Source organism: Pholcus phalangioides, unplaced genomic scaffold (assembly GCF_987345545.1).
Source record: "Pholcus phalangioides strain wild (caught in Gottingen) unplaced genomic scaffold, Ppha-v1.0 ptg000042l_1, whole genome shotgun sequence".
In the NCBI taxonomy this organism is placed as follows: Eukaryota; Metazoa; Arthropoda; class Arachnida; order Araneae; family Pholcidae; genus Pholcus; species Pholcus phalangioides.
Genome location: NW_028301628.1, coordinates 20,210,123 through 20,237,930, shown reverse-complemented (window position 1 = coordinate 20,237,930; position 27,808 = coordinate 20,210,123). Strand labels below are relative to the sequence as shown.

Sequence of the window (27,808 nt, the reverse complement as noted above, 5' to 3'; positions counted from 1 at the left end):
GTTCCAGTTGAGGTAATCTTTTCATGGCTTCAAGACGTTTAATATACGAGTCAGTCTAGAGCAGCCAGTGCCCGAGTGGCATGGTGGTAAGATGCTCGTCTACCATCGTGAAGGTTGTTGTCAGGGTCCTGGGTTCGAACCCAACGGAGGATATAGATAAAATAGACCGATAGACAGCGCCTTCACTCATCTCACTAATGGCAGTAAATTGCAATATAGCGATATGGCCAGAGTTGGTGAAGTAGTAGTCTAGAGCAGCTTCCTCACAACTTATCAGCCTCGCTAAGTTTACTGATTTAGTTAGTTTAACGTCCAAATAAATAAATAAAAACACTCCTTTGAGTGGCCGCAATATTGTCTTTTATTGATGCGAAGTCACTTATAAGTATATGTATTACCCTAGAGTGTTATTTCAAGCATCGCTCACAAATTAACTAAATTCTTGTTTTGAGTAGATTTACAATTTTTCCATCAAGTTGTCAGAATTTAAAACTGTTCTAAAATACATGTATTAACTTCTAGTGTTTTCTTTTCAGGTATTTTGCTCGAAAACTTGCGTAAAATCTATCCCGAAATCAAAACTTCCGAGTGCATAGGCAACAAAGACGGTACTCCAGAATGCAGAAAAAAAAGAAGCCTGAAAAATTCCGATTCGTTCGACAAAAACGATGCACAAATTCGGGAGAGCAGGGATTCATCAAAACCGTACAAGTCTCAGTATGGTAGTATGATCATAGAGGATATTAATTTTGATCAGAATGCAGAAAATGATGAAAAACAAAGTGAACGTACATCTGACGACCGTGAAAATGCAGCCAAAATATTTCAGCCTTTCCTTAACGTTATCTCTGAAAACTCAGACGTTGGGGAACTTAACACCAACGTTTCTTTGTTACCACAAGTCGGTGAATTCACGAACGCGAAAAAGGGAACTTTAAAGACAAGCTTATCTCCTAACGAACGGAATGATGGTGTGAACATCATTTATTCATCACGTCCATTTTCCCCAAATAATGAAGAATCTAACAATTCACAAAATCGCGAGTTCCAGTCCTCAAAGAAATTAATAGACGTCGAACCACGAAGCTATGAATTCCTTGGACAAAAAAATGCTAAAAGTTACATACCATTCGAAAAGAAAGCTACCGTAGAGAAATATACCGATGTTTCTTTCGGAAAGAAAGCTGGCATAGACAAACACTTTTACATGCCTTTCGGAAAAAAATCAGGTGTAGATAAACACTCTTATATCCCATTTGGAAAGAAAGCTGGTATAGACGAACATTCTTATATGCCATTCGGAAAGAAAGCTGGTATAGACGAACATTCTTATATGCCATTCGGAAAGAAAGCTGGTATAGACGAACATTCTTATATGCCATTCGGAAAGAAAGCTGGCATGGATGAACATTCTTATATGCCATTCGGAAAGAGAGCTGGCATGGATGAACATTCTTATATGCCATTCGGAAAGAGAGCCGGCATGGACGAACATTCTTATATGCCATTCGGAAAGAAAGCTGGTATAGATGAACATTCTTATATGCCATTCGGAAAGAGAGCTGGCATGGATGAACATTCTTATATGCCATTCGGAAAGAGAGCCGGCATGGACGAACATTCTTATATGCCATTCGGAAAGAAAGCCGGCATGGATGAACATTCTTATATGCCATTCGGAAAGAGAGCTGGCATGGATGAACATTCTTATATGCCATTCGGAAAGAGAGCCGGCATGGATGAACATTCTTATATGCCATTCGGAAAGAGAGCCGGCATGGATGAACATTCTTATATGCCATTCGGAAAGAGAGCCGGCATGGACGAACATTCTTATATGCCATTCGGAAAGAAAGCCGGCATGGATGAACATTCTTATATCCCATTCGGAAAGAAAGCCGGCATGGACGAACATTCTCATATGCCATTTGGAAAGAAAGCCGGCATGGACGAACATTCTTATATTCCTTTTGGAAAGAGAGCTGGCATGGACGAACATTCTTATATTCCTTTTGGAAAGAGAGCTGGCATGGATGAACATTCTTATATGCCGTTTGGAAAGAAAGCCGGCATGGACGAACATTCTTACATGCCATTCGGAAAAAAAGCCAGCATGGACGAACATTCTTATATCCCTTTTGGAAAGAGAGCTGGCATGGATGAACATTCTTATATGCCGTTTGGAAAGAGAGCTACCATGGACGAGTATTCTTATATGCCATTCGGAAAGATAGCCGGCATGGATGAACATTCTTATATACCATTCGGAAAAAAAGCCAGCATGGACGAACATTCTTATATGCCATTCGGAAAGAAAGCCGGCATGGACGAACATTCTTATATGCCATTCGGAAAGAAAGCTGGCATGGATGAACATTCTTATATGCCTTTTGGAAAGAGAGCTGGCATGGATGAACATTCTTATATGCCATTCGGAAAGAAAGCCGGCATCGATGAACATTCTTATATACCATTCGGAAAAAAAGTCAGCATGGACGAACATTCTTATATGAAATTCGGAAAGAAAGCCGGCATGGACGAACATTCTTATATGCCGTTTGGAAAGAGAGCTGCCATGGACGAGCATTCTTATATGCCATTCGGAAAGAAAGCCGGCATGGACGAACATTCTTATATACCATTCGGAAAGAAAGCCGGCATGGATGAACATTCTTATATGCCATTCGGAAAGAAAGCCGGCATGGATGAACATTCTTATATGCCGTTTGGAAAGAGAGCTGCCATGGACGAGCATTCTTATATGCCATTCGGAAAGAAAGCCGGCATGGATGAACATTCTTATATGCCATTCGGAAAGAGAGCCGGCATGGACGAACATTCTTATATGCCTTTTGGAAAGAGAGCTGGCATGGATGAACATTCTTATATGCCATTCGGGAAAAAAGCCGGCATGGACGAACATTCTTATATGCCATTCGGAAAGAAAGCCGGCATGGATGAACATTCTTATATGCCGTTTGGAAAGAGAGCTGCCATGGACGAGCATTCTTATATGCCATTCGGAAAGAAAGCTGGCATGGATGAACATTCTTATATACCATCCGGGAATAAAGCCAGTATGGACGAACATTCTTATATGCCATTCGGAAAGAAGGCCAGCATGAATGAACATTCTTATATGCCTTTTGGAAAGAAAGCTGGCGCAGACGTACATTCCTATATGCCATTTGGAAGAAAAAGTGGAATGGATGAACATTCCTACATGCCTTTCGGAGAGAAGGCTGGAGTAAAAGAATATTTTCATATACTTTTTGGGAAAAAATCTGGTGTTGAGAAAAATTATTACATGCCATTTGGAAAGAAAAGTTTAATAGATAAACACTCCTATATTCCATTTGGAAAAAAAGATAGAATAAAAGAACATTCTCACATGCCATTTGGCAAGAAAAATCTTATTGATGAGCACTCCTATATTCCTTTCGGAAAAAGATCTGCCTTAGAAGAAAATTCCTACATGCCCTTCGGAAAGAAAGCAAGAATTGACGAACATCATTACATGCCATTTGGCAAGAGAGCTGGCGTTGACGAACATTCCTATATGCCTTTCGGAAAAAAGGCTGAAGTAAAAGAGCATTCTTATATGTCGTTTGGAAAGAAAGATGATATCAACGAATATTCTTATATTCCATTCGGAAAGAAATCAGGCGTAGATGAACATTCCTACATGCCTTCTGGTAAAAGATCTGCCTTAGATAACCATTCTTACATGCCGTTTGGGAAGAAAGCTAGCATAGACGGGAATTCTTATATTTCATTCAGTGAAAAAAGGGATTTAAATGATATCGTTCATGCGCCATCGCATAAAGCGGATTTTGATCCGAAATACACAATGCCATTTAGAAAAGGTACCGATGACATTTTGTCATCACGGAAGAAGCGATATGATATGCATGCCTATCTTCCTTTTGGTAAGCGCAGTATTAGACAGGTGAACGCATTCAAAACTCTGAATAAATTTCCAGATCCTCTAATAGATTCGGGACTAATTAATTCATTCTTACAATCTGAAGAACGACCGAGTTCAGCAAAAATGTTTCGTCATGCAGCACTAGCGGAAAAGTCTGCAACAAAAATTTCGACTTCGAATAATTGTTCGGAAGTTTCAAACGTCACACGTTCTAATATGTCAAAAACTCGGTGTGGAAATAAAGAATCGACTGCATTAATTTTAATTGATAATCCTGATAGCGACGGCAAAGATACGTCGTCGATGAGTCAATACTTTCCAGAAATGCTGGAGAGTTTAAAAAATCAAAACACAAAAAAACGACAGAACTCTTCCGAAGATCAGAAAGCGCAGCCGATTTCTAGCATCAGAACGAATATGCGCGAAGAAATTGCCTCCGAAAATAAAAATGGTTCCGAAGAAAATTTTAAACACCTCAAAGAAACGACCGAGAGATCTCGTTTATTTTCTTCAGACTTGAACGATAAGTCAATGAATGTTAGCAGATTATTCGCTCGAAATATGTCAAATAATCGCACATCGCCCCTCACGAAAAAAACAAACGTTTCAAAAGGTAATGAAGCGAAGAAAAATCGTAAAAAGAGAGAAATTCCTTGGCGACTATTTCTAAGAACAGACGAGAACATCTCTAACGATTTGAGTCCAAACGCTCTTAAGAAAAATGTGGACATCCGTGATGAAAGTATTAAACAAGTAAGTGATGATTTAGGAAACGACCCTAACGCAAACGGATACGTAACTGCGGATACGCCCGAAGAATTCCGGCCTTCTCATACGACCGGGTCAAAGGATAATCTTTTATTATTTCAGTCTTTCGGAAAAGAGTCACGATTTCCTCTTTCGACAATAAGGAATGCAAAATATCGGTTAGCAAAAGGGTACGAAGACATCTCTCCTCATAAATACATAACAAATGATGCTTCTCAATTCGAGGTCAGACCTGACCCAACAGATAACGGTAACGAAAGGACCTGCGTGGAATGCACCGCTTCAGAATCGACGGAAACACCAAAGAGAAAACGCAAGCTAGACGTTCTGAACGAAATACTTGACAATCAGTCTGAGAAAAATGTTCCCTGCGTGGCCTTGCACGGTTCTGTACTATGTGATAAGTGGAAGAAACTGAGTAAGCGTTTCGTCTTGCCTCATGAAAATGATGATGGGCGGTTCCAAAATACGTTCTTCGACTTCGAAAATGAGCCAAAGTTTAAAGCAGACACAGAGACCCGTTTTTTTCCAGGTACAGTCAACGACTTGGAATTTAAAAGAAGAAAAGTCCTGAAGCAACCGTTCGCGAGACTTTATTCCCCAATCATGGAAACAACAGAATCTACTATTCCATCGGAAGTTGCAATTTTCCCATCTGACTTTAGATATCCTGCGGAAGAGGAAAATGGAATTTATACTTTCAAAGATGCTCCGTTCTTGGCAATCTTTGAACTCGGAAAACAGTGGAGCAAGCTAGTTAAAACGAAACCATCACCAGCGTCTACGAAGACAAATTTCTTTGGTTCCACTGATAACGGAGGCACTGATAACGCAATCTATTACGTTCTATACCGAACCAACGACAGACTTTCCAAGATGCCTAGTCTTCATGGTCAGCCCAGCGTTTCTTCGAACAGTCTTGAAAACGGGGGGAATGAGCTGGCCGCCAAATTGTCCGAAGCAGATAAGTTCGACCCCGATTCAGACTATATCAAGGGAGAAAGGACACTGCACAAAACAAAAATTCACAACTATTTCACGGAATCCAGGTTTAGAAGCCAACCTCCGACGTCGGACGTGAGTTCCAAAGTCTCTTTGAAGCGAGCATCGGAAGACCGAAGAATGAAGCTCTTTCGGACGGACCCGGTGTTATCTCTACGCAGCAAACCCAGAGTCACCAAGTGGCTAGAAATACTGCCGCAAAGATGGAGGAATTCCGGTTCTTTGTCCTACCGTGCCAATAACCATGATCTAGCTGCTTCTAATTTCGAAAAATCACCCGTTTTATCGAATTCAGCTTCGAACTTCGCCCTCTCGGAACGCGAGAGAATGGCTCAGAAGAAAGAAGTACCCATGAACTCTTTCATCCATTTCGGATAAACGCCTTTGATCTCCGATAATAATAATTAATCCTGGTTCTCATCGCAACATTGTAACCAACGCTCGTCCTTACCGTGTGTAACAAATAAACAATTAAAAAGAAAAAAACCACAAGTCATGGAAGCACCTTAAATCAGAGTGAGCGTCAATAACTTGCGACTGATTCAGCCAAAACAAAAACGGTATAAGTCCTCAAATTATGTCGTTCCGTATAGCTCCTAAATTGTAGGTCCCGTATAATAAGTCTATATATTTTTGCATACCCAAGACTCCAGAACTGTCAAAAACATGCACCTCTACGATAGTATCCATCGAGCTTATATTACTGGAGGGAGCATGACGTCAACGGTATCCGCCTTGGCAGTGCTGAGAACGGTGTCGCCGACATCATGCGTCGGAAGATCACGTGACTCGTTGAATATCGGCGCAATCTCCGTTATTTTCTAATGACAAAAATAAGAGTTTAAAACAATAAACGAAAGAAATAATTTCAGCATCGATGAGATAATTCCAAAATCAATCAAAAGAGATAATTCCAGCATTAATGAAAGGTAATTCCAGAATTAAGGAAAGAGATAATTCCAGCATTAATGAAAGGTAATTCCAGAATTAAGGAAAGAGATAATTCCAGCATTAATGAAAGCAATAATTACAGAATTAAGGAAAGAGTTAAATCATAGGCGGAAATACACTTGGAAGTCTGGGGGGGGGCACGGTCATTATTGCTGGGGGTCGCGATTATGATGATGTCAATTCATATATGCATATACACATTAGATCAGTCGACTCCACCTTTGACGCTGGGGGGCAATGCCCCCCCCCCCCCGTATCTCCGCCCATGAGTTAAATCCAAAATTAACGAAAAAAAATTCTAGAATTAATGAAAGATAATTTTAGCATCGACAGAAGTGATAATTTCAGCATCAACGGAAGTGATAATTTCAGCATCAAAGGAAGTGATAATTTTAGCATCAACGGAAGTGATAATTTCAGCATCAACGGAAGTGATAATTTCAGCATCAACGGAAGTGATAATTTCAGCATCAACGGAAGTGATAATTTCAGCATCAACGGAAGTGATAATTTCAGCATCAACGGAAGTGATAATTTCAGTATTAGTGAAAGACATATTCTAGAATTAATGAAAGAAAAAGAAATTCTAGAATTAATGAAAGAAAAAGAAATTCTAGAATTAATGAAAGAAAAAGAAATTCTAGAATTAATGAAAGAAAAAGAAATTCTAGAATTAATGAAAGAGATCATTTCAGCGTCGATGAAAGTGATGATTTCAAAATTAATGAAAGAATAATTCCAGAATTAATGAGATATAATTCCAGAATAAGTGAAAGAAATAATTCAAGCATTAATAAAAGAAATAATTTCAGCATTAATGAAAGAAATAATTCAAGCATTAATAAAAGAAATAATTTCAGCATTAATGAAAGAAATAATTCAAGCATTAATAAAAGAAATAATTTCAGCATTAATGAAAGAAACAAATCCAGAATTGGTGAAAGAAATAGTAATTACTAAAGGAAATAATAATTAATAAATGAAAGAAAATTCCAGAATTAATGAAGGAAATTTCTCAGCATTAATGAAAGAAATTATTGTAGTATTAATGAAATAAATAGTTTAATCTTTTTATCTTCACACAGATGAGTTGTTCTCTATCTTTTTCTTTAATCTTGAAAGCGCAATATTTAGAGACGGAAGAACTGCACATTTATTTCAATGGGCAAATCGCCAGGCAGGAACTGCGTTATTCAACGAGTCACGTGATTTCCTTTGCAACGGCTCGATGCAACCCTCCAGTAAAATAAGCTCGAGATGATAGTATCATATAATCGAGACACGAACATATAAAATGAAACAAACCATTGTTTGTTTTGTCTTCAATGGTCTTGATTTAGAAACAGATTATTCAAACACAGAATTGAACAACCGATTGGGCGTAATCAAAAGTTATTAATTTAAATTAAAAAGACATATTTTCCACTAATAATAATAATAAGATGTATTTTCTACTTAACCCCTTTACGTACAGACTTTCGGCAACGAATTCGGGATAGATAGGTCCAAATTACCAGAAATAAATCTTCAAAATACGTAAATACGTATACCTTTTAATGTTAACAGAAAATGAAATGAAGAAAAAAGATTAGAATAGGTTTCCCCTTCGCAGCCACTCTTTCCCTCATAACTCATATACTGTACATCTATACTTTTTCTAACTTGTCAACCCGTAGTGAGAAAGAGTTAAAAATACTAAGCTAAAAAAGAGAAAACAATTTTTGCTCACAGAGTTACCAATGAAGAGTCTCGATAGAGAGTTTGAATTCGATTCTTCAATTTACTCAGGGACGAGATATCTCGCCCTTTTAAGCAAATAGGTTAAACGCAACACAATTGTTACCATTTTTTCCGGCTCCTGGAGCAAGCTTCGATGTTTAGTATCACCTGAAAATATTGCTCAAAATAATGATAACTCGGAGCAAGAGCACACAAGTAAATACGCAACAAAACTCACATGGTGTACCGCGCAATTTGGCTGACCAGCCTAATGATAACAATGGATTCACGGTTGTGAGTAGGAAAAAGAAAAAAAACAAACATTCCAACCAATTATATTGACTTCATGGGGAAATAACTGGATTGCTGATTTAAATTAAATCAAAGCTGTATGTGAATTTCCCCCTCTGCAAAAACCAACGTATAATAAAATCACTTTTCCAAGTTTTTTCAGAACAAGATCATAGGAGGGTCACAAAAATATTTGATGATAAAAAATTCAGATATTACACCTATCAAACAAATACTAACAGGACATTAAAGTTTGTCATTAGAGGGTTACCTGCAAATGTCAATCTCCTTGACATTAAGGCTGATTTTGAGAAACAAGATATTCCAGTAGTTAAAGTTTGTAATATGAAAAATTATTCAAATGGAAGACTTTTTCCGCTATTTTTGATTGAAGTTCTTATTGAACACAATCACTTTGCTAATCTCACATGCATTGGCGATATCAATATTAGTATTGAAAGGTATAGGGGGATTCAATCCCCGTAGTAATGTAGGAACTGTCAAAAGTACGGGCACAGCAGCTACTTTGGTAGGGACCTACCTGCGTGTGCCTTTTGCTCAGGTAATCATGAGACCCGAAATTGTGTACATAAAGGTGACAAATCTTAATTGAAGTGTCTGTTTTGTGGTGGCTCCCCATACTACAACATTTCCTGGTTGTAGTGCAAGACCAAAGGTCCCAGGTAAAAAAAGGCAGGATTTTTGAGCCCAAGTTACCAACTTCACTTCGGGCTCCTTCGATAGAGGAGTTCCCTACACTCCCGTGTAAAGAGGAAGAGAATTTTAATTTAGTTCACAGCTCATTATTTGTAAGATCTAACAATAATTCTCAGAGATTACTCCTATCACTAATAAATTACAAACCAAAAGTCTTGATTCTGGCACATTTGAACTTAAAAAAAAACAGGAAGAATTACACAATGTTGTTAGAAAAGGGCAACATCCCCTAGGTAGAGGTAAAGTGAATAAATCAATTGATGATGTACATCGAGAATTGCATCAGAAGTTGTATAGCACAGTGTTAAGTCAACTTATCATACATACTGAGGAATTGGGCATGAGTGATGTTGAGTTGGCCAATGATGATAACTATCATACCTCAAATAAGGGAAAATGGACTTTTCTAATCAAAAAGCTATTTCACGGGCTATAAAATTACATGGTGACCAATCTATCACTGTTGATGACACAAAAAATTGCACTGACACTGAAGAATTAATTGCAAATTTTCGGAAATTGTTGGAAGAAGCCAACATTGATCTTAAAATAAAATTCAACAGATTATCACAGTTTTGATTAATATACTTATATCGCCTAACAATAGCTCAATTAATTGATGCACCTCCCCGGCCGCTTATTATAATGGCCTGGAATGCAAATAGCCTTAGAGGCTCTAAACAATTATTTTCACAAACACTTTTTGATCAACAAGTTGATATTGCTCTTATCAATGAAAATTGGTTCCTCCCAAGCACAAATTTTAATGTTAATGGTTATCAATGTGTCCGTCAGGATCGATTGCATAATCGAGGAGGAGGAGTCTGTTTCTTCATTAAAAACTGTATTCCATACCAACAGCTTATACTATCTGATTCCTACGATATTGAGGTTGTTGCAGTTTCAATTTTTATCAATAGAGTATCAATGAACTTTTGCGTAATTTATAAACCGCCAAACAATAGTCTGGACTTTAACTTACTAAATGAAATTTTCAACACCAGAGCACCTGTACTTGTGGCAGGCAACTGTAATTGTAAGTCTTCTCTTTTCTTCTCCAACAAATAAGAATGGTAGACTCCTTAGCAAATACTGTATTGACAACTTTTTGCAGGTAATTTCTTCACCTCAACCAACCCATTTTCCTGCTCAAAACAGAGGGTCTCCTGATGTCATAGACTTTGGTCTGGCTAAAAATTTTTTGTGTGACATTCAAATGCATAATAAGGTTTTACTGAACTCTCCTCACAATCCACTATTTTTCAATATTGATTTTCTCATACCCAGGACATGATTGATTAACATGTTGATTGGAATATATACACATATATACTAACTTTAACATCTCTCACTTATATTGAAAATCCGTCCAGTGACAACATTGATCAAGCGGTTGACAATCTGTCAAATCTCATTAGGGACACAATAAAGGCTTCTTCTGCACAAAAAATAAAAACAGAAAATCAATTTGGCTTACCCAAAGAAATATTGGATAAAATTAGACATAAAAACAGAGACAGGAAAAACTGGCAGAGATACAGAGGTGCTCTGGACAGAACAATTTTAAATAGACTCCAAAAATAGATTAAAAAAGAAGTTGCATCCCACATTAATCATCGTTTTTCTGATTTTGTGGGGAATGCTACTGCAGAAAATGGTAACTTGTAGAAAGCTTAGTGAATTTGTAAGCCCAAGACCACACGAATTAACAAAATTAGAAAAACAGATAACACTATTGTTTATACAGACCAGGAAATTGCTGAAGCTTTTGCAACTACTAACGAAAGTCAATTTACTCCAAACAGAAATCAACCTAATAACACTAAAATACGACTTCGTAGGAAAGTTGCACAGTTTATTCATGTTCATTCCATTAATTCTACAAATGATATGGACATCACTACAAATGATGAAATTCGTGCAATCATTGACTCCTTGGATGTCAAAAAAGCATCAGGTGCTGATGAAATCAGCAATATGGCCCTGAGGTGCCTTCCTGAAAATATAATATCTCACATCGCTTCAATTTTTAACAGTGCCTTAACATTGAACTATTTTCCGAAACCATGTGGAAGCATTCTGTAATTAAAACAATTCATAAAGTTGGAACTGATACACTTTTTGCACGTAACTTCAGACCGATAAGTTTGTTGAGTAACTGGAGTAATATCTTTGAAAAAATTGTTGCTAACAGACTTACTCGATTTATTAATGAAAATGACATAATTAGACATGAACAACACGGGTTCAGACCAGAGCACTCTTGTGTGACTCAGATAGTTAGAGTATCTGAGTTCATAAGTGACGCCTTCAATAATTCTGACTTTGTAGCAGCATCTTTTCTAGATATTGTTAAAGCTTTCGATCGATGTGACTATGCTACACTGCTTTCAAAACTCATTGGTATGAACATGCCTCCTCATATGATCATATTTTTCTACCACTATCTTTTAGGTCGAACCTTTGAAGTTCAAAATACATGATCTTTCAATAAAACATGTACATGCTTCAGTGTCTCAGGGCACTGTGTTCGGGCCACAATTGTTTCTGCTATGTATTAACGATATGCCTTGCCCCCAAAATGGAATATTATCTTTATTTGCTGATGATTGTGCTGTCTTGCGCAACAGCAGCAGAGACGCAAATCAGGCATTTGACGACTTACAGGAAACTATAGATGAAATAGAATATTGGTGTGATCAGTCCGCCATTTAACTGAACAACGATAAATGCAAATTTCTATGGTTTACTAAAAGACGTAAAATTCCTGATAGGCGTCTACACATTGGCACTAAATTATTAAACCCTGTTAGACAAAAAAAATACTTGGGCTGCATACTCAACAAAAATCTGTCATTTTCAACACATATTGACCATGTAATAAACAAGTCTAATAGAATTATGGGAATGCTCAATCGTATCACATTTCCACAGGCAAAACTCTCCTTAAAAAACAAAATCATTCTTTTTAAATCAATAATAAGACCTACTTTGCTATATGCCTCGCCAGCTTGGGCACAGACTTGCAAAATGAACACAAAAAAATTACAGACTACCCGGAATGAAATACTTAGAAAATTAATCAGAGCCCCTTGATTTGAGCGTAGAATAAACATCAGACAAGACTAGGATTTACCTCACATCTTCACATATGTAAAGAAATTGAACAATGATCAATTTGCACAATCGCATGATTAACTCACAATTTGATCATTTAAGAGAAACTATGTTGACTATGATGTTAACTACTTGAGAAAATATAGAAGACCCAAACAAATTGGGCACCTAACATGGGAAAATTTAAAAAATACTTCTTTTATACACAAATCTCATGTACATATGCACTCTATTTTGCATTCATTCATAAGTATCTTCATATTACTCGCATTTATCAGTATTTATTCATATTGTTCGCATTTATTCGCATCTATTCACTTGAACGTTTTTTCTAAATGAATATTTATATTGAACTTCGAAATACTCATAACACATATTTTATTACATGTGTCGAAGGGGGAAAAAAAGAGAAAAGGGAGAGAGAAGAAAGAATGTGTTTTTTATTGAATTTGCACGTATATACATTTTATTGATAACTTAATCCCCCTTTATTTTTGATGCACTGAGTTGAAACAGAACTTTTTACTTACATTGTATTTTTGATGCTACTGCTGGGGATTTTTCGCGTCACGACACACACACACACACACACACGATGTTTTTTCCCCCTTTTCCACTTCAAATAGATATTACTGACTGCTTGTTGTGAGACCTGTACCTTTGGATTGTGGTGGCATTTGCCTGTTAAATTGCCAGACTATGACTCTTTTAACCAAATTTGACCAATTCTTTTAACATTCACAATACATACACGCGCTCATTCTACTATCCACAAACATTACCGCTTTTTTTTCTTCATAGGCCTTCATGGCCAGTTTTTATGCCGACAGTTGGCCCTTCCGGGCTAGAATTCGGCTCAAAAATTTAATTCTGGTCTGGATACTGGCATGAGTAGGGAATTTTTTCCCCGAATATTCTGAGGGAAAAGGGACTACTTACTGACGTCACGAGCAGGTCTTTCTATCTCTAAGAGGTGCTTTTCAAATCCAATCACGCTGAGTTTTAGTGTACTGACGAGTGATGTTTTTTTTTTTTCAGAGAAATATTCTCGAGGTACGTGAGTAGTTTAGTAGTAGGAACAAGTGGCTCACGCGTGTATTTGAATAAATAACACGTTTATGAGAGGTTATTCTTCAATGGGGAAGAAAAAACCCAATTAATATTTCAGCGCTTAACATCATTTAATGTTTATTCTAAACGTCTATGCTCGAGATGCATCGATAATTTTTCGAGATGCAATGATCGATTTTTACGAATGGTTACGTTAGCGAGCCTAATACCTTTCACTGGGAACTTTTCTAATAGGTTGGCTTCCGATGAGAAAGACCCCAGATTTATTAACGCCAATAAGAGAAGGAGGTTTATTTTTTACTTTTGGTTCCTTTCAAATCAAAAGTGGCATTAGTTGGAAAGTCGAGTTGGCATCTTTTCATGACGATAATAATTTAGAAGAAGTATTAGCCAATCATCGTCAGCGTCAATTCGGTCGTTTCAAGTCCTTCAAATCGTCCTCTCCCCTTCATTTCCATTTGGCATAACGACTATTCAGCGGCTCTCGAAAGTTTCCCTCTCAAGGACATGAAATAATTCCGATCGGGAGGGAAAAAAACGGAGATTCTTCTGATTATCTACACACTAGAATGAAATTACAGGGTCGAAGCTAGACGGGGCGGGTGGAGGTGACTGCCCGGGCGGCAGTTTCAAGTTGGGAACAAAGAACACCGTTATAAAATTGTCGAATTTTGAAGTTGTGGGAACGGCAAAAACCCTAGTTACACACGGCCATAGGCGTAAAGTTATTGAAAATGTTGGGGGCTCAGGTCCCATACAACATAACCTCATTTATACGACCCGCCGTATAAAGGAGGTTTCAATCACGCCGTCGAAACAGAGGATCAAAGCGTCATATAAATGCAAAAATCGTACAACTGAAACTTGAGTGAACATGACCCCACTCTCTTCTTCTGTAAAATTTCCCTATAGGGAAATCAAAAGTTAAAAACTTCGTAATTTAGAATCGTATTTCATAAAATTAAAATCAAGAAAAGAATTACTCAAAACACGAAGCTAAGATTGACACATAACATTACTGTTTCTTAAAGCTCAAACACTCTTACGATGTTTTGATCAGTTTTTCAGCTTTTCCCGCATTTAACGCTGTTCTTTGCAAAGTTTCCTCCTTTTTTTTCGAATATCTCTGCGAATATTGTACTTAGAAAATGTGTATTTTTGGCATCAGAAGAGACAGGGAAACAACTTTCTAATTGGAAGTTAGAGAACGGGGGATAGTATGAAAATTTTGATTTTTTATTTTAGGACACACTGTATTTAACTCTCAAAACTGGTACAGGGTAATTTCTGAACACCTTTCGAGCATTTTTCGAATTAGAATCGTTCCTCTACAATGGACGGTCGATGAGATAAAGGCGGTATTAGCACTTACAGGACACCCTGTATATTCTGATGTTACTTACAATAACTGAATTCTTTCGAAGTACTACAGTAAATAGAGACAGAGGGAAACAACGTAACTATACCCACAATGAGAAGCGAACAACAGCTAGACGCGTGTCGGAACTGTATGAAGTTCCTTCTTCAGTAGCAAAGAAAAATGAAAAGATAAATACTCCTTATAGCGGGAATTTCTCGCTGTTCAAGACAGAGTCGAAATGATGTGTTTATCCTAAATATCCATCTTTTAATTTTTTTTTTTTTTGCTACTGAAGAAGGATTTTTATACAGTTCCGAAACGCGTCTAGATGTTGTTCGCTTCTCATTGTGGGTGCAGTTACGTTGTTTCCCTAGTATATGACTACAATGAAATAAATTTTCGAAGATTATTTACAGGGCCGCAACTAGATGCTTGGTCAGCCGGGGTAAGCACGCATTTTGGCACCCTCTCATAATGTTGAAGGAGAGGTTAAAGAGTGAAATTTGCACCCCCTCTAGTTCGGCACCCGGGACACCAGACCCGCCTGCACCCCCTTAGTTGCGGCCTTGTGTGAAAACTGGCAACTCTTTTTCCTTATCCCGCAATAGCGAAAAATCGCAAAGGATTATGAGAAATAGGTATGCACCGCGAAAATCCCCAAGAGGATATGTAAATACAGTATTTTGCCTCCTCTTTCTTTACTCTTCTTTCCCTATGAGGGAAAACAGTCATCAAGCCAGTGCCGGAACTCACGGTGATACCGCAATATTGAACATGCAAACCGGGCTAATATGACTTGAACACGAAACGCCCCCCTCATACTTCTGAACGCCCCATCAATATGACTTGAACAAAAAACGCCCCCCTCAGACTTCTCAGCGTCCACGTTGGGAACCACTGGGTTATACCAATAACAGTACAGGACTTTATACTTCAAGGTAGTATAACTACTTAATTACTTTCCAAGGTCACGAGATAACGCGATTGTGGTATAGATGGTGGGAAGTGGGGAAAAAAATTGAAGTTTCTCCACCCCCCCCCCCACCCCGTATATCTTTTTCCGTGTCTCGGAAAGAACGCTTCCCGTGAACAAAATTTTCATGCTCCTTTTTCCTAAATTAAGGGTATTTGACGTACATCAGTGCATTAGCGGTACCTCAGCGAACCACAAACAAGAATTGGCGCACCGTGCAGCAAGAGAACCGTTTCGGCGCAGCTCTTGCACCCCTGAGATACAAATAAAAAGCTGAAATTAATGTTATTGCATGGATATCCACCTCAAAAGTGGATCTGGCTCATTTTATATTTAATTTTCTGGGCTTCGTTTTTCTAAGCGAACTCAATATTTCGAAAATCAAAATTCAATTCAATTTTTAAATTATTGATGTGGCGGAAAACTCCACTAAATTTCCACATTTCTATGCTAAAATCGGCAATTTTAACAGAGATTTCTGTGGGGATCATCCTGTGCTTGTCATTCAAAGTGATGCTGATAATGATTATTACGTTCTATTCAAAAAGCCACATTTGTTAAATCATCCCCTATATAATTCATGCTACATAATCATGGTAGCATGGGCATGGGCAGAGATACGGGGGGGGGGGGGGAGGAGAGGCGTGGGCAGATCTAATATATTTGTACGTACATGAATTGACATCATCATTCCCCCCCCCCCCCCCCGACTTCCAAGTCTATCTCTGCCTATGCATGGTGGTCATAGTTTCCCAAACTTTTTGGTCCATCGGCCCCTACCCACACCAATCCATAGGATCCTATATTAAACCCAAAGCTTCTACCGCCCCCCCCCAAGGGGGCCATATTGCTCACTTTGGGAAACACTGATGTTAATCATGCGTGCACCACCTTATGGCCCAAGAAATGAATTAGTAACAATTATCAATCCAGGCAACATGAAGAGTACACAACCATCGTGCACATCTGTATTGGCGACTGGAAAGGTTGTGCACTCCTTAGTGTAAACCATTGCACCAACTATAGACACTACAATTGTAACAAGTTCACCATCTTTATTAGAAAGAAAGAATTCACTAAGAAAAAAAAAAACGTGACAAAACTTGTAAAATATTTACTCTTCCTTTTCAAGGAAACAATCGAACATACAAAAATATTTGAAAATAAAAAAGTGCACTGAAACTCCCTGAACAAGCACATAAATGGCCTACAAAGAAAATAAAATTCAATTAGAAACTACAACAAGAACATAATCTATTTAAAACAGCATTTTCAAAGGTTAAATACGAGCGTGATTGAATGATGGAAGATCAAGGACATTTCTGTTCAGCGATTTGCAAAACATTACTTCAGCTACTGCTTAACCAACCATCTACATGGTTCAACCCCTACAAAAACGTATTGATTTTTTTTTTTAAATACAGATGTAAATGTGTGCTATTAGCATATTTTTAATTGAAACAATACATAAACACAGCAATTTAATTAGAGCAGAGTTTCTAATTAGCTAAAATGGTTAATTGGGGTAAAAACACATACAGTTAGCCTTGATTTTAATGTTATTTATACAGGGTGATTACTTAATTCCCCTTGCCACATTTTACTGGTGAATCGTCGATCCTAGAGGCACACTTACAAATAGAAAAATTATCCAAATAAAGTGTGGAGCTCAAATACGCCATTCATGTTGCAAGGAGTTGTATAGTTATTAAAATAAAAGCAATAACTTGTGGGCACCCTGTCCTCAAAAACCAAATTAGAAAGATCTTGCCCTGTCTTTCTTGAGGCCAACAAAAAAATTCCATGTTTCTAAGTGCAATATTTGCAGAGATATTTAAATTTGAAAATAAAGGAAACGGGGAAAAACAGCATAAATCACGGAAAGAAGCATGGTCTCTTAGTTTATGTCTCCTCCCCCAACTTCCATCAAATTTTTAAAATCAAATATCTCAGCGAATATTTCACTAAAAGATTTTTTTTTTTTTTTTGTCTCACAAGAGATAAGGCAGCAACTTTCTAATTAGGTTTTTGAGCACAGGATGCCCATATAAAAAGTTATTTGTTATATTTTGATAGTTATACAACCTCTTACAACATGGATGACATGCTATTTGGATAATTTTTCTAATTGGAAGTGTGCCTCTCTAAGAGAGACAGGGTTGCCAGTAAAATGTGGAAAGGGGGGGGGGGATTAAGTAATCATTCTGTGTAAACAGATAAAATCTTGATGTGCAAAGTTACCACCTTGAAATTTATTGTGAATTTCCTCAATTTTGTGCGATTTTATAAATCTCCGGCCACATAAAATTTCAGCAGTTTTAAAAAAATGACAACAACATAGATTCAAGTATTTCTAAATACAGTAAAACAAAAGGTATAGTACGAGTACTTATGCAGCTGTATTTTCTTCTGAAATGACACTAAAAGATGTACTTTCTAAAATATCAAAAAAATTGAGAAAAGAAATATGTATGACAGCTTTTTAACCATGTACCGTATTCTCCTCGCATTAGCTGGCAAACATTGAGGGAGACCAACATGCCAAAAAAGCCCAAATTTCCCAGCATGCCGGGGAATTCAAATCATGGATTCTGGATAAATATTAGATATATTTATCATAAAAACATATTGCCTGAATGCATACTGTGACTAAATTTTTCAATTTTTCTAGCATGCCGGGAACAAACCAGACCCCAACATTCAAAAATCTGGTGTTCCTTGAGTTCGCCGCATGCCAGCTAATGCAAGAGAATACGGTATATTCAAATGTGAGCTGGATCGTAGAGGGTTAAACATATATATGTTACCCTTAAAGCTCAAAAGTCGTTAATGTGCACATAACCTAGGTAATCCATAGACCTACTATGCCGATCCATTAAAGTGTGTGTCGAACCATCAACAAAATAAGTTTTCTACAATACTTACCTAAGTAATGTGCACATCAACGTATTTTGTCAAGTAAAGTGCGGATTACCAAGGTAATTTTAGAAATAAAATAATTTTCTTCACTTTAACTGGCAGGCCTAGTTAATCAGCAGATTACCTAGGTAATGTGCACACAACCTGATTTCCACATTTTAACTGTAACATATGCATGTCATAGAGGGTTATTTCTCTTGGTTTATTTCTAACTAAGTGGTACATGCCAGAATGAGTGCTTTGATTTTATGTATGGGCTAATTCATTTATGTCATTAGAGTTGTGTGTCTCTCATATAGTATCTCAGTAATTAGCGGCTGGAACCGATTGAACCTTTACAGCTGTAGCCACACAAGAAAGCAATGATCTATCAGTTACTAATTTTTTTTATGCGTCACATATATTGGGCTTAACCGTGCTCAAATTTGAGACAATTTATATAATCGTTGTCAACAAGATTACCTAGTAATTACATCTATTTCTGCATGAATGCAATCAGTGTGCAATTTTGATTTTTATTTACAATGACCACAGTGACACCTGATTATGCTGCTGCGATTTCAGATTTTTTACTGCTAAAGTAGCAGATATGCTCATTGTAGATGCATCTTTTTTGTGACATGAATAGCAGAATGAAGACATTTCATCCAGACATTTCAGGACGGGCACTATGGTGACTAGACGTCCAGTATCTGCAACAATGCAAGCTGCGGCATCCTGAACTGACTGTGTGGCCACGAGTGGAATGTCAGCATCCTAGGTTGCCATTTAGCGCAGGACACTCACTGAACCTCTGGATGCTCCCAGCGTCAAGGGACAGTCGATGGTTGTTGTATATGCAAGATTTCTAGATTAATCATCGTTATTGAGCCTGATCGCCCTTAATCTATAATTATGTTTCCAGGTGCACAATATTGTTATATGGATGATTGCTGAAGCCACTTATCAATTTACTTTTGTTGTCTTTGTCTGAAGTGATAGGTGCTGGAATATTTGTGTTGTTTAAATCTCACGTTGAATGTCAGCCCGCTCTCTCCACAGAGAAAGTCTCTGGCGAAACCGTCAACACGATAACACTGCTTCAGGTGCAGATCATCATTGAGTGCTTGACTTTTGGGGATAGCACAGCAGGTATGGTAATGCCTCCAAGATTCAATATCTTAAATCTGATGTATGGTGTAGGGCATTTCCCACATTTTCACAATGAGCATCCATCTGCCATGCGAATAAAATGGAAAACAGAAAAAAATAAATGTTCTTTGACAGTACTTGCCGAGAACTGTATAAAGACAATGCATTATGATGTCAGTGTGACATTATTCTCGTGCACACTCAAGAGTTTAACTGTCATTAAAAATGTTAAATTCTTATTCTTGATTGAAAAAAAAACCCTTCAAGTATTCAACATTTATTAATCAAATTAATTATTAACGTTTCAATTGAACAATTGAAAGTTCTGCACGTTTTAATCATTTGACAACATATTTTTTAAATTTATTTTTTGACCTCATTTACTATAACAATAGACAAAATAGGTCACAAACGTAACAAATTCAGTGTTTGGGATTTTTTTACCAAGTGCATTCGAACCAGGGATGGGACACATATTGAAGTCATAGTCAATGGTGTTATACATATGAGGAGATGGTATACATAAATGTATATGGTTTTGAGCAAGGTAACTGCAGAGCACTATCTGAATAACCAACATGATCAAACTGGTCTGGCTCTATGGCTGGGATATATTAGTTGGTTTCCGAAAATTTTTTTGTTCCAATAGTAATTTTTGAAATTTTAGTGGGACATATATGTCTCGTTAGTAGTCAAAGAGTTAAAACACAATGAATGATAGTGAATAACAACAAAACAAACTATCTCAAAATTTACAGAAACAGAACTGAAACAATCAAGCGATATGGCATACACACCTGAATATCAAACATATATTCCAACCCACAACAAAAGAAACAATATCCCGAATCCAAGGAATACCGCTGCAACCATTGAAATCAGCATCTCTTTGAAAATGTCTCTCGTGAATTTGGTAGATGTGACTTCATAACTTGATATATATGTCAAGGAAATAGAAGAAAGTGAAATTTACAATATTCAAAAAAATTCAGGAAAAAAACAATTCTTTTAAGAACTGAACTCAACCGAGTATTTAGAGTAGAAGACTGCAACCAGATACTGAGTAAAAATTAAAAACTAAACTAACAAATGGCACTGTAATGCTACTACATCAGTGGTTCTTAACAAAGGATGTGGCAAAGCATTTTTGGGGATGCGAGATTAAAAAAAAAACAAATTATAACGTGTTCACAGATTATTCAGGAAAATTGAGACGATGAGAGAACATGAATTTTTAAATTCTTTAGGAAATATAGAATATACCGACATTTTGACAACTGATTTTTTAGCTTTGGCTTGTCAAAATGCATCAGACGAAATTCGCATTGAAAAGTCTGTTAGCGACTGTATTTGATTTCCATTTTTAAATTAGGAAAAATACCATTAATACCCAAAGTATTTTGTGAATTTTTTTAAGACCTTGTTTTTTCGCATGCTGCACTTAAATTTGATACTGCCACGAGTACAACTCTAAGGATAAACGCCAAAAAATTGAATCAAGTGACAAACAACAATGTATTGTGTTGTTCTGGCTGGAATCAATAAGTTCAACATTAAGAGAGAAGCTACCATTTTCACCACAAACATACTTTGACATGCAATTACACCCGAACTCAGGTACTTGAGAAATTTCATGACTTTTCTCATCTTGTTGAGGCTTTTAAATTCCTCAAGTATGAATATTCTGGGTTTCTTAGTTTAGGGGGTAAAATGAAGTTTAACCTAGAATGACAGCAGTCATTTTGACCATTATAGAGATATTTTACTATTATTATTGCAAAACATGCTGAAATGGACAAGTCCTCTAATACGAACATTAATACTGGGAGAACAGATGTTCTATCCCGTTGCTGGGGTACTAAAATCCAAACATACAATATTCAATAAAAAAAGTTTATAAAAATTTTTAAGTAAGCAGTTTTAATTATTTAACAGACATTGGAGACACACACACAAACATGATAAAGGATACACAAAGAACCACGCCATGAAGAAAATCCCGATACCTAACAGGACGAGAGTTAGGTGAGGATAAACAGCAGGATTAACTGGGCTTATATACCTATTCATTTTCTCTAACATAGCCTGAAATGAGAACCATAAATTAATACAGTAATACTTGTCTTCAACAGAATCACAAGGGACAGAGATTTTTTCCGTTGAAACACAGTCTTCCGCTTAATCGAGGTTCAATTGACATAATGTGTGAAATTATGTAACGATCTCAAAAAAATTTAAATAAAATAAATTAATTGAAAATAAAGTAAATAATTCAAAAATAAATTATTAATTAGTAAGTAATAATAATTATTAAATATTTATCACTTGATATGACACATTAGTTATTAAAAACTCATGCATATACTGCACTTACTTCAACATTACACTATATACATATACAGGATGGGCAAAAATTCCTTAAATATTTAAAAATTCATAAAAACAGTTTGTAAAGTCCTACATACACTGCTCAAAACAATTAGGGGAGCACATGGTTTTAACAAAATTACGCAAAGATGTATACCGATAAGTAACATAAAATGAATCATCCATAATTTAAAGCCTAGCAGGAAAAGGAAGAAGAAAACTTCATATGCAAATCAAAGTTTATGACGTCAAAAACCAGAAAAAGGAGATAAGGGCAGAAATCGGGATGTTGCAGAAACGTCTGTTTTACTGCCGTAACTGTGAAATTCGATTGCGCAGTATTTTTTTTGGAGACAAGGTGACTTGAGGATGTCTCAACAGCGTGATTTACCGGAATGGCATGGCGTGTTATAGGCAGACTGGAATCCGGGCAAACACAACGTAGTGTTGTGGACGCTGTTGGAGTCGCCAGAAGTGTTGTTGCAAGGCTGTGGAATCGATTCCAAGAAACAGGAAATGTTAGACGTCGACCAGGGCAAGGTCGGCCACGCGCCACTACAGCAACTGATGACCGGTATGTACAGTTAACAGCCCGTCGAAACAGAACAAAGAATGCTATGCAGCTGCAAAGACGGTTGTTCTTGGCAACAGGACGAAGGGTTTCCAGCCAAACAGTACGTAATTGGCTTCATGAGGGAGGGCTCTATGCACATAGGCCAATGGTCTGCATTCTGTTGACCCCACGCCACCGTGCGGCCCGAAGAAGATGGGCTGCTGAACATCGAGATTGGAAGCAACATGATTGGAGCCAAGTGCTGTTTACAGACAAGTCCCGATTCAGTCTGGAGTGTGACACTCGACGTGTTCTGGTATGGAGAGACGGGCACTCGAAATAACCCTGCATTCGTTCGTGAAAGGTCACAATACAGACGAGCTGGTTGGATGGTACGGACCTGCATATCATTCGGAATGGCACTTTGATGGCCCGAAGGTATGCAGACGAGATACTGCGACCTCATGTCATCACTTACGCTGGAGCCATTGGAGATTCCTTTGTTTTCCAGGATGATAATGCCCGACCGCATAGAGTTCGTCTGGTGGAGAACATGCTTGAAGCTGAAACAATACAGCGTATGGAATAGCCAGCGTGCTCTCCTGACATGAATCCAATCTAGCATGTTTGGGACATGCTCGGACGACGCATTGCTGCACGACCAAGGCCGCCTGTTACTGTCCGAGACTTGCAGATTGCACTTCTTGAGGAGTGGAACAGTATTCCCCAAAGTCTGATCGATAACCTCATCGCATCCATGGCAAACAGGTGTGCAGCAGTCTTAGCTGTTCGAGGAGACCACACGCCCTATTAAAACTCATGCATCATGTTTAAACAGTACTTTTTTTTATCGTTTACATGTAACCAAATTGTTGCCCCAAATCATCTTTTCATGTTTTTTCCATTTTTTCAAAGAATTAAAGCTTAATTCCAAATTTTTTTTACGTATTTTTTCCGTATTGCGCATTGATACGCGTGTACTATCCATTGTGTGCCAATACGTGGCTGTCGCGCACGGTTTTCTTCACTTTTTTGCTTGCTCCCCTAATTGTTTTGAGCAGTGTATATCATTTGGAAATTCAACCTGAATTGAACTGATTTCTCCCATAGAAAACCATGCTTTTACGAAATATTTCATAAAAGGTTGGTGTATCAAAACAGAAACAATTTCGCTAATCTATGGGTGTATGATATAAAACTAACATTTGTGCAAGCATAGATTGCGTAAAAAATTTTGGGGGGAGCAATTTAACATTTTGTATGATCCTTTAGTCCATTGGTCGCCAAACACTCACAGTGTTCGTCTTTACACTTTTCTTTCATTCTTTTTTTTCTTCCTTACATTTTCCTTTCTATTTCTGCGTTAGACAGGTTCCATTTAATCCAGGTTTTTAATGTGTATTTTGGCATTGAAATCATGGAACCACAATTTTTTTTTCTTCTGTTGAAGACAAGTTTCCGCTTAATACAGGTCCTGTTAAAGACAGGTTATATTATATCATTCAAATCTAAGTAAGTCATATAAATACAATGTGCTCCCTGAAGAGCAACATCCTTTTTTTCAATATTGGCGATGAATTTTTTTTGTCATGCAATAGCATTCAGGGCACCTTCTTTAATAGTTCCCACCATTTATAAGAATCATGCTTGGTTCAGCCATTTTGATTCTTACAGGTGGTTGATTCTTTTGCCTGGCGTTTTATTTTTTTCTGTTGCTCCTATATAGTTACCTAACCTTGATCCTTCTTTGTTTTCCATGCGTGTTGTTTGAAAATAGCCTTCTTTTCTTTATTCCATTTTAGCATGAATAGCTGTGGTGTAGGAACTACCCTTCTCAGTCATCGCCAGGTCGTACCGTGTTTTTTTAATCATGCCTTCTATGTTTAGTGTATCTAAAAATATCAGGATCTTTAACGACGGTATTCACAGACAGAGTTCAACTGCAATCACAGGTTAACCCTTAACTGGCATTGTGAAAATTTGGTGCGTAACTGGCACCGTAAGGTAATTTTAACCCCAGCAAGTATTAATGCATTTTGAAAATCAGGAAAAAAAAGTCTTCATAAAAAAGCAATGAGTTTTTTACATGCCTTCATTCATCTGTCAATCAATTCACTAAATTTTTAAGATTTCTTTAATTATTTTCCCAAAAATTTGAAAATTTGGGACATTTGAAAAAATGGGAAGATACATGCCTTTTGAATTTTTTTTCAATTGTATATTAAATTTTTCTAACGCAACTTTCATGATTAAAAACTGAACAGATATGATGAAAATACACTAAGAAAATAAAATTTACAAATTAAAATAGTGTTTGCTCTATTTTCACCAGCAGTAAAATTAGTCACATTCAAACTCCTGGACAGTCCTTGCAAACAATACTATGACATATTATTGTCTCTCACAGATCTTACGTACAATTTACTAAAAGTACTATCCTCATGCTCACCTTGGATATCCAACGTTTCACCAATAATTTGATACTGTTATCAAGAAAACTGGCGCTCTTCTGAGACGGCATTTTGATCTTAACACCCCGACCATCAGAAAAAAAAAATGTGTTATGCAAATGGCGAGGTGGGGTCATTTTGACCTCACGGAAACTTCGACAAATGAAATAACGGAAAGAAAAAATACAAAAACTTCATAAATTTGTCAAGCACATGTAAATAACCTGCTTGAAAGGTAATGATAACAGGATGCATTTCTTTCTCAAGGGAGTGGCTTGTTGAGCAATGTGTCAGTTGAGGGTAAAAGGATTAGAGATACACAGATTAGTTAAAATCCTGAATTCAACCAATCTCTCCGTGTTGACCTCTAATCTTTTAACCTGAAATTGCAGTTAAACTCTGTCTGTGAATACAGCTATAAGAACCTCTTTTTTTTTGCATAATAACCATTAGAATAATCCGGCAATTGCGTTTTTATTGAACCCTAAGAATTATTTTTCCATGACCCATTGCATTACGTAAAATAGAATCCTTACGTAAATTTCTGTGCTCAGACAGCAAAATGTTATGTCACTTTTTCAAAATTTCACAATTTGCCTCCATTATCGCCTCATAAACTGAAAGGGAAAAAACAAATTTCGCCACCTTATAAAACTTTGACGAATTTCACATTCCCCAGAATGCGAACTCAATTTTCTAGGAAAAAAGTGACTTGTGACATTTTGCCATCTGTGCACACATTTACATTCCAGAGAATATTTATTTATATATCAGGAGGAATGGTTGTATTACTTAAAAGAGAGTTCTCGTTATTTATTATTTCAAATCCTATATCTAGTTTAGGATGTTATATTTTTAATCTTGATTCCCCTATTTAGTCTGAGGATGTTACTGTTGTTTGTTGCGATCCTATTTTATGGCTTTAGCAGCCATCGTGGCCAGGGCCGTCTTAAGAGCATCATGGGCCCCTGGGCCAAGTAGTTTTTCAGAGGTCCTACCTGGTAAATTCTAGAAAATTTCAACCGGATCTCATTTTTGTGAGGCCCTTCTTCTCTTGAGGCCCGGGTGGGCCCATGCGTTAAGATGACACTGATGGTGGCACTTTTTTCTTTGGCAACAAAGACATCCGAAATCATTACTCCGCTTCACTCTTGGCGACTTTTTATCATGCTTTCAGATGCTTTTCTAGCAAAAGAAGCACCTCTGTGCCACCCCCCATCTATTTCAGTGCACCAGCCCAGCCCGACCTCCAGTTGTTGTGGCTTTGTTCACTGTAGCCTATATTTTAAATTTCTGATTTGATTTTGATAAGTGGGGTGAAGTGATCGGGCCGGCCCTTTTGCCATGCCCATTTCCCTCAAAAACGTACGCACTATTGTATCAAATCAGCTCACCCTGTGGGATGGGGGCGAATGTGTTCAAAAGCTTCGTTGAAGTTTGAGGTCGAGCGCGGTGTTGCCCCCAACCCAGTCACGACCTAGTAATGAAGACAATAACAAGTTAATTTCGAGCCGGATAATCGCGCCGCTATCAGTGAACCAACTTGAAACCTTTCTCCGTATTGTTCGGATGAAAATAGGCATTCGGTAATCGTTTTTCAATAAATGTATTGAATAAACCAAAACGAAAAACAATCTTACGAAAGATTCGGCCGCCATAATCCCGAGCTCCAAATATTTCTAGCTCACGAAGAATTTTGGATCGACGAAAGATGATGTTGGTTTCTTTTCCAGCGAAATTCGCGAGCTCCTCCGAAAAAAATGAGAAAATTATCAATATTACACGTCTCGACGAAACTCGCAGTTCAATACATACACCGGGTAATTGCGAGGAGCTCGCCAAAGTCGAACATTTAAAAAAAAAACAACACACTTATTACAAAGAAAAAAAAATGGAAGATTTAAATAAAAAGTGTAGTTTGAAAAATATTTGTCTTTTTTCTGCATGCTTTGGATCTTCATGAACGATTTTCAGTTTTATAGCACTGTAGTTGAAATGACCATATATCCTGCATTTTCCGGGACAGTCCCAGTTGGTTTTTAGCTGTCCCGACTTTCTTCTTGCAAAAACGTCTCGGTTTTTCACGTGTTTTCAACAAAGTGAACTTGACTATTTATTCTTCATATCAACGATTAAAATTATCTTTGCAATTCAGAAATTACATTACGACTACAAACAAGAATTCACTGAAATTTGAAGTGGCGCTTCACTTTTCCGTGATTGGCGATTTTGCTTACTTTTAGCGTAATTTTTGGTGATAATTGGCAATGTCCCGTATTTCGAAGCCCACTTTTCGTCTGTTTTGTGGAAATTAGGAAAAGTTTCGTTGCCAAGGACGTGCGTGTGCAGTTGTCCCAAGTTTTAAACCTGGTAATCCTAGTCAGTACATTAGGGGCCGTTCAAGCAAATTTTTAGCCTTTTTTGACCCCCCCCCCCCTTGTCAGCAAAATTTCGTCATCAGCTCTGCCTAGTGCCGTCTTAAGGCATGGGC

At 37.3% G+C, this 27,808-nt stretch overlaps 2 protein-coding genes across 2 annotated transcripts; one reads left to right on the top strand and one right to left on the bottom strand.

Moving 5' to 3' along the window:
• Positions 1-1,521: 1,521 nt before the first annotated feature.
• On the top strand, positions 1,522-6,169 carry LOC149064618 (uncharacterized). Its single transcript, XM_089255197.1, has one exon. The coding sequence runs from the start codon at positions 1,544-1,546 to the stop codon at positions 6,074-6,076; it is 4,533 nt and encodes a 1,510-aa protein (XP_089111323.1). The 5' UTR covers positions 1,522-1,543; the 3' UTR covers positions 6,077-6,169.
• A 10,827-nt stretch (positions 6,170-16,996) lies between these two features.
• On the bottom strand, positions 16,997-27,199 carry kud (oligosaccharyltransferase subunit 5 kud). The gene is made up of 4 exons (XM_089255027.1): positions 26,958-27,199; positions 21,920-22,032; positions 20,745-20,878; positions 16,997-17,104 (listed from the first exon to the last, which is right to left on the bottom strand). The coding sequence occupies exons 1-3, from the start codon at positions 26,973-26,975 to the stop codon at positions 20,752-20,754; spliced, it is 258 nt and encodes an 85-aa protein (XP_089111153.1). The 5' UTR covers positions 26,976-27,199; the 3' UTR covers positions 16,997-17,104; positions 20,745-20,751.
• Positions 27,200-27,808: the final 609 nt, after the last annotated feature.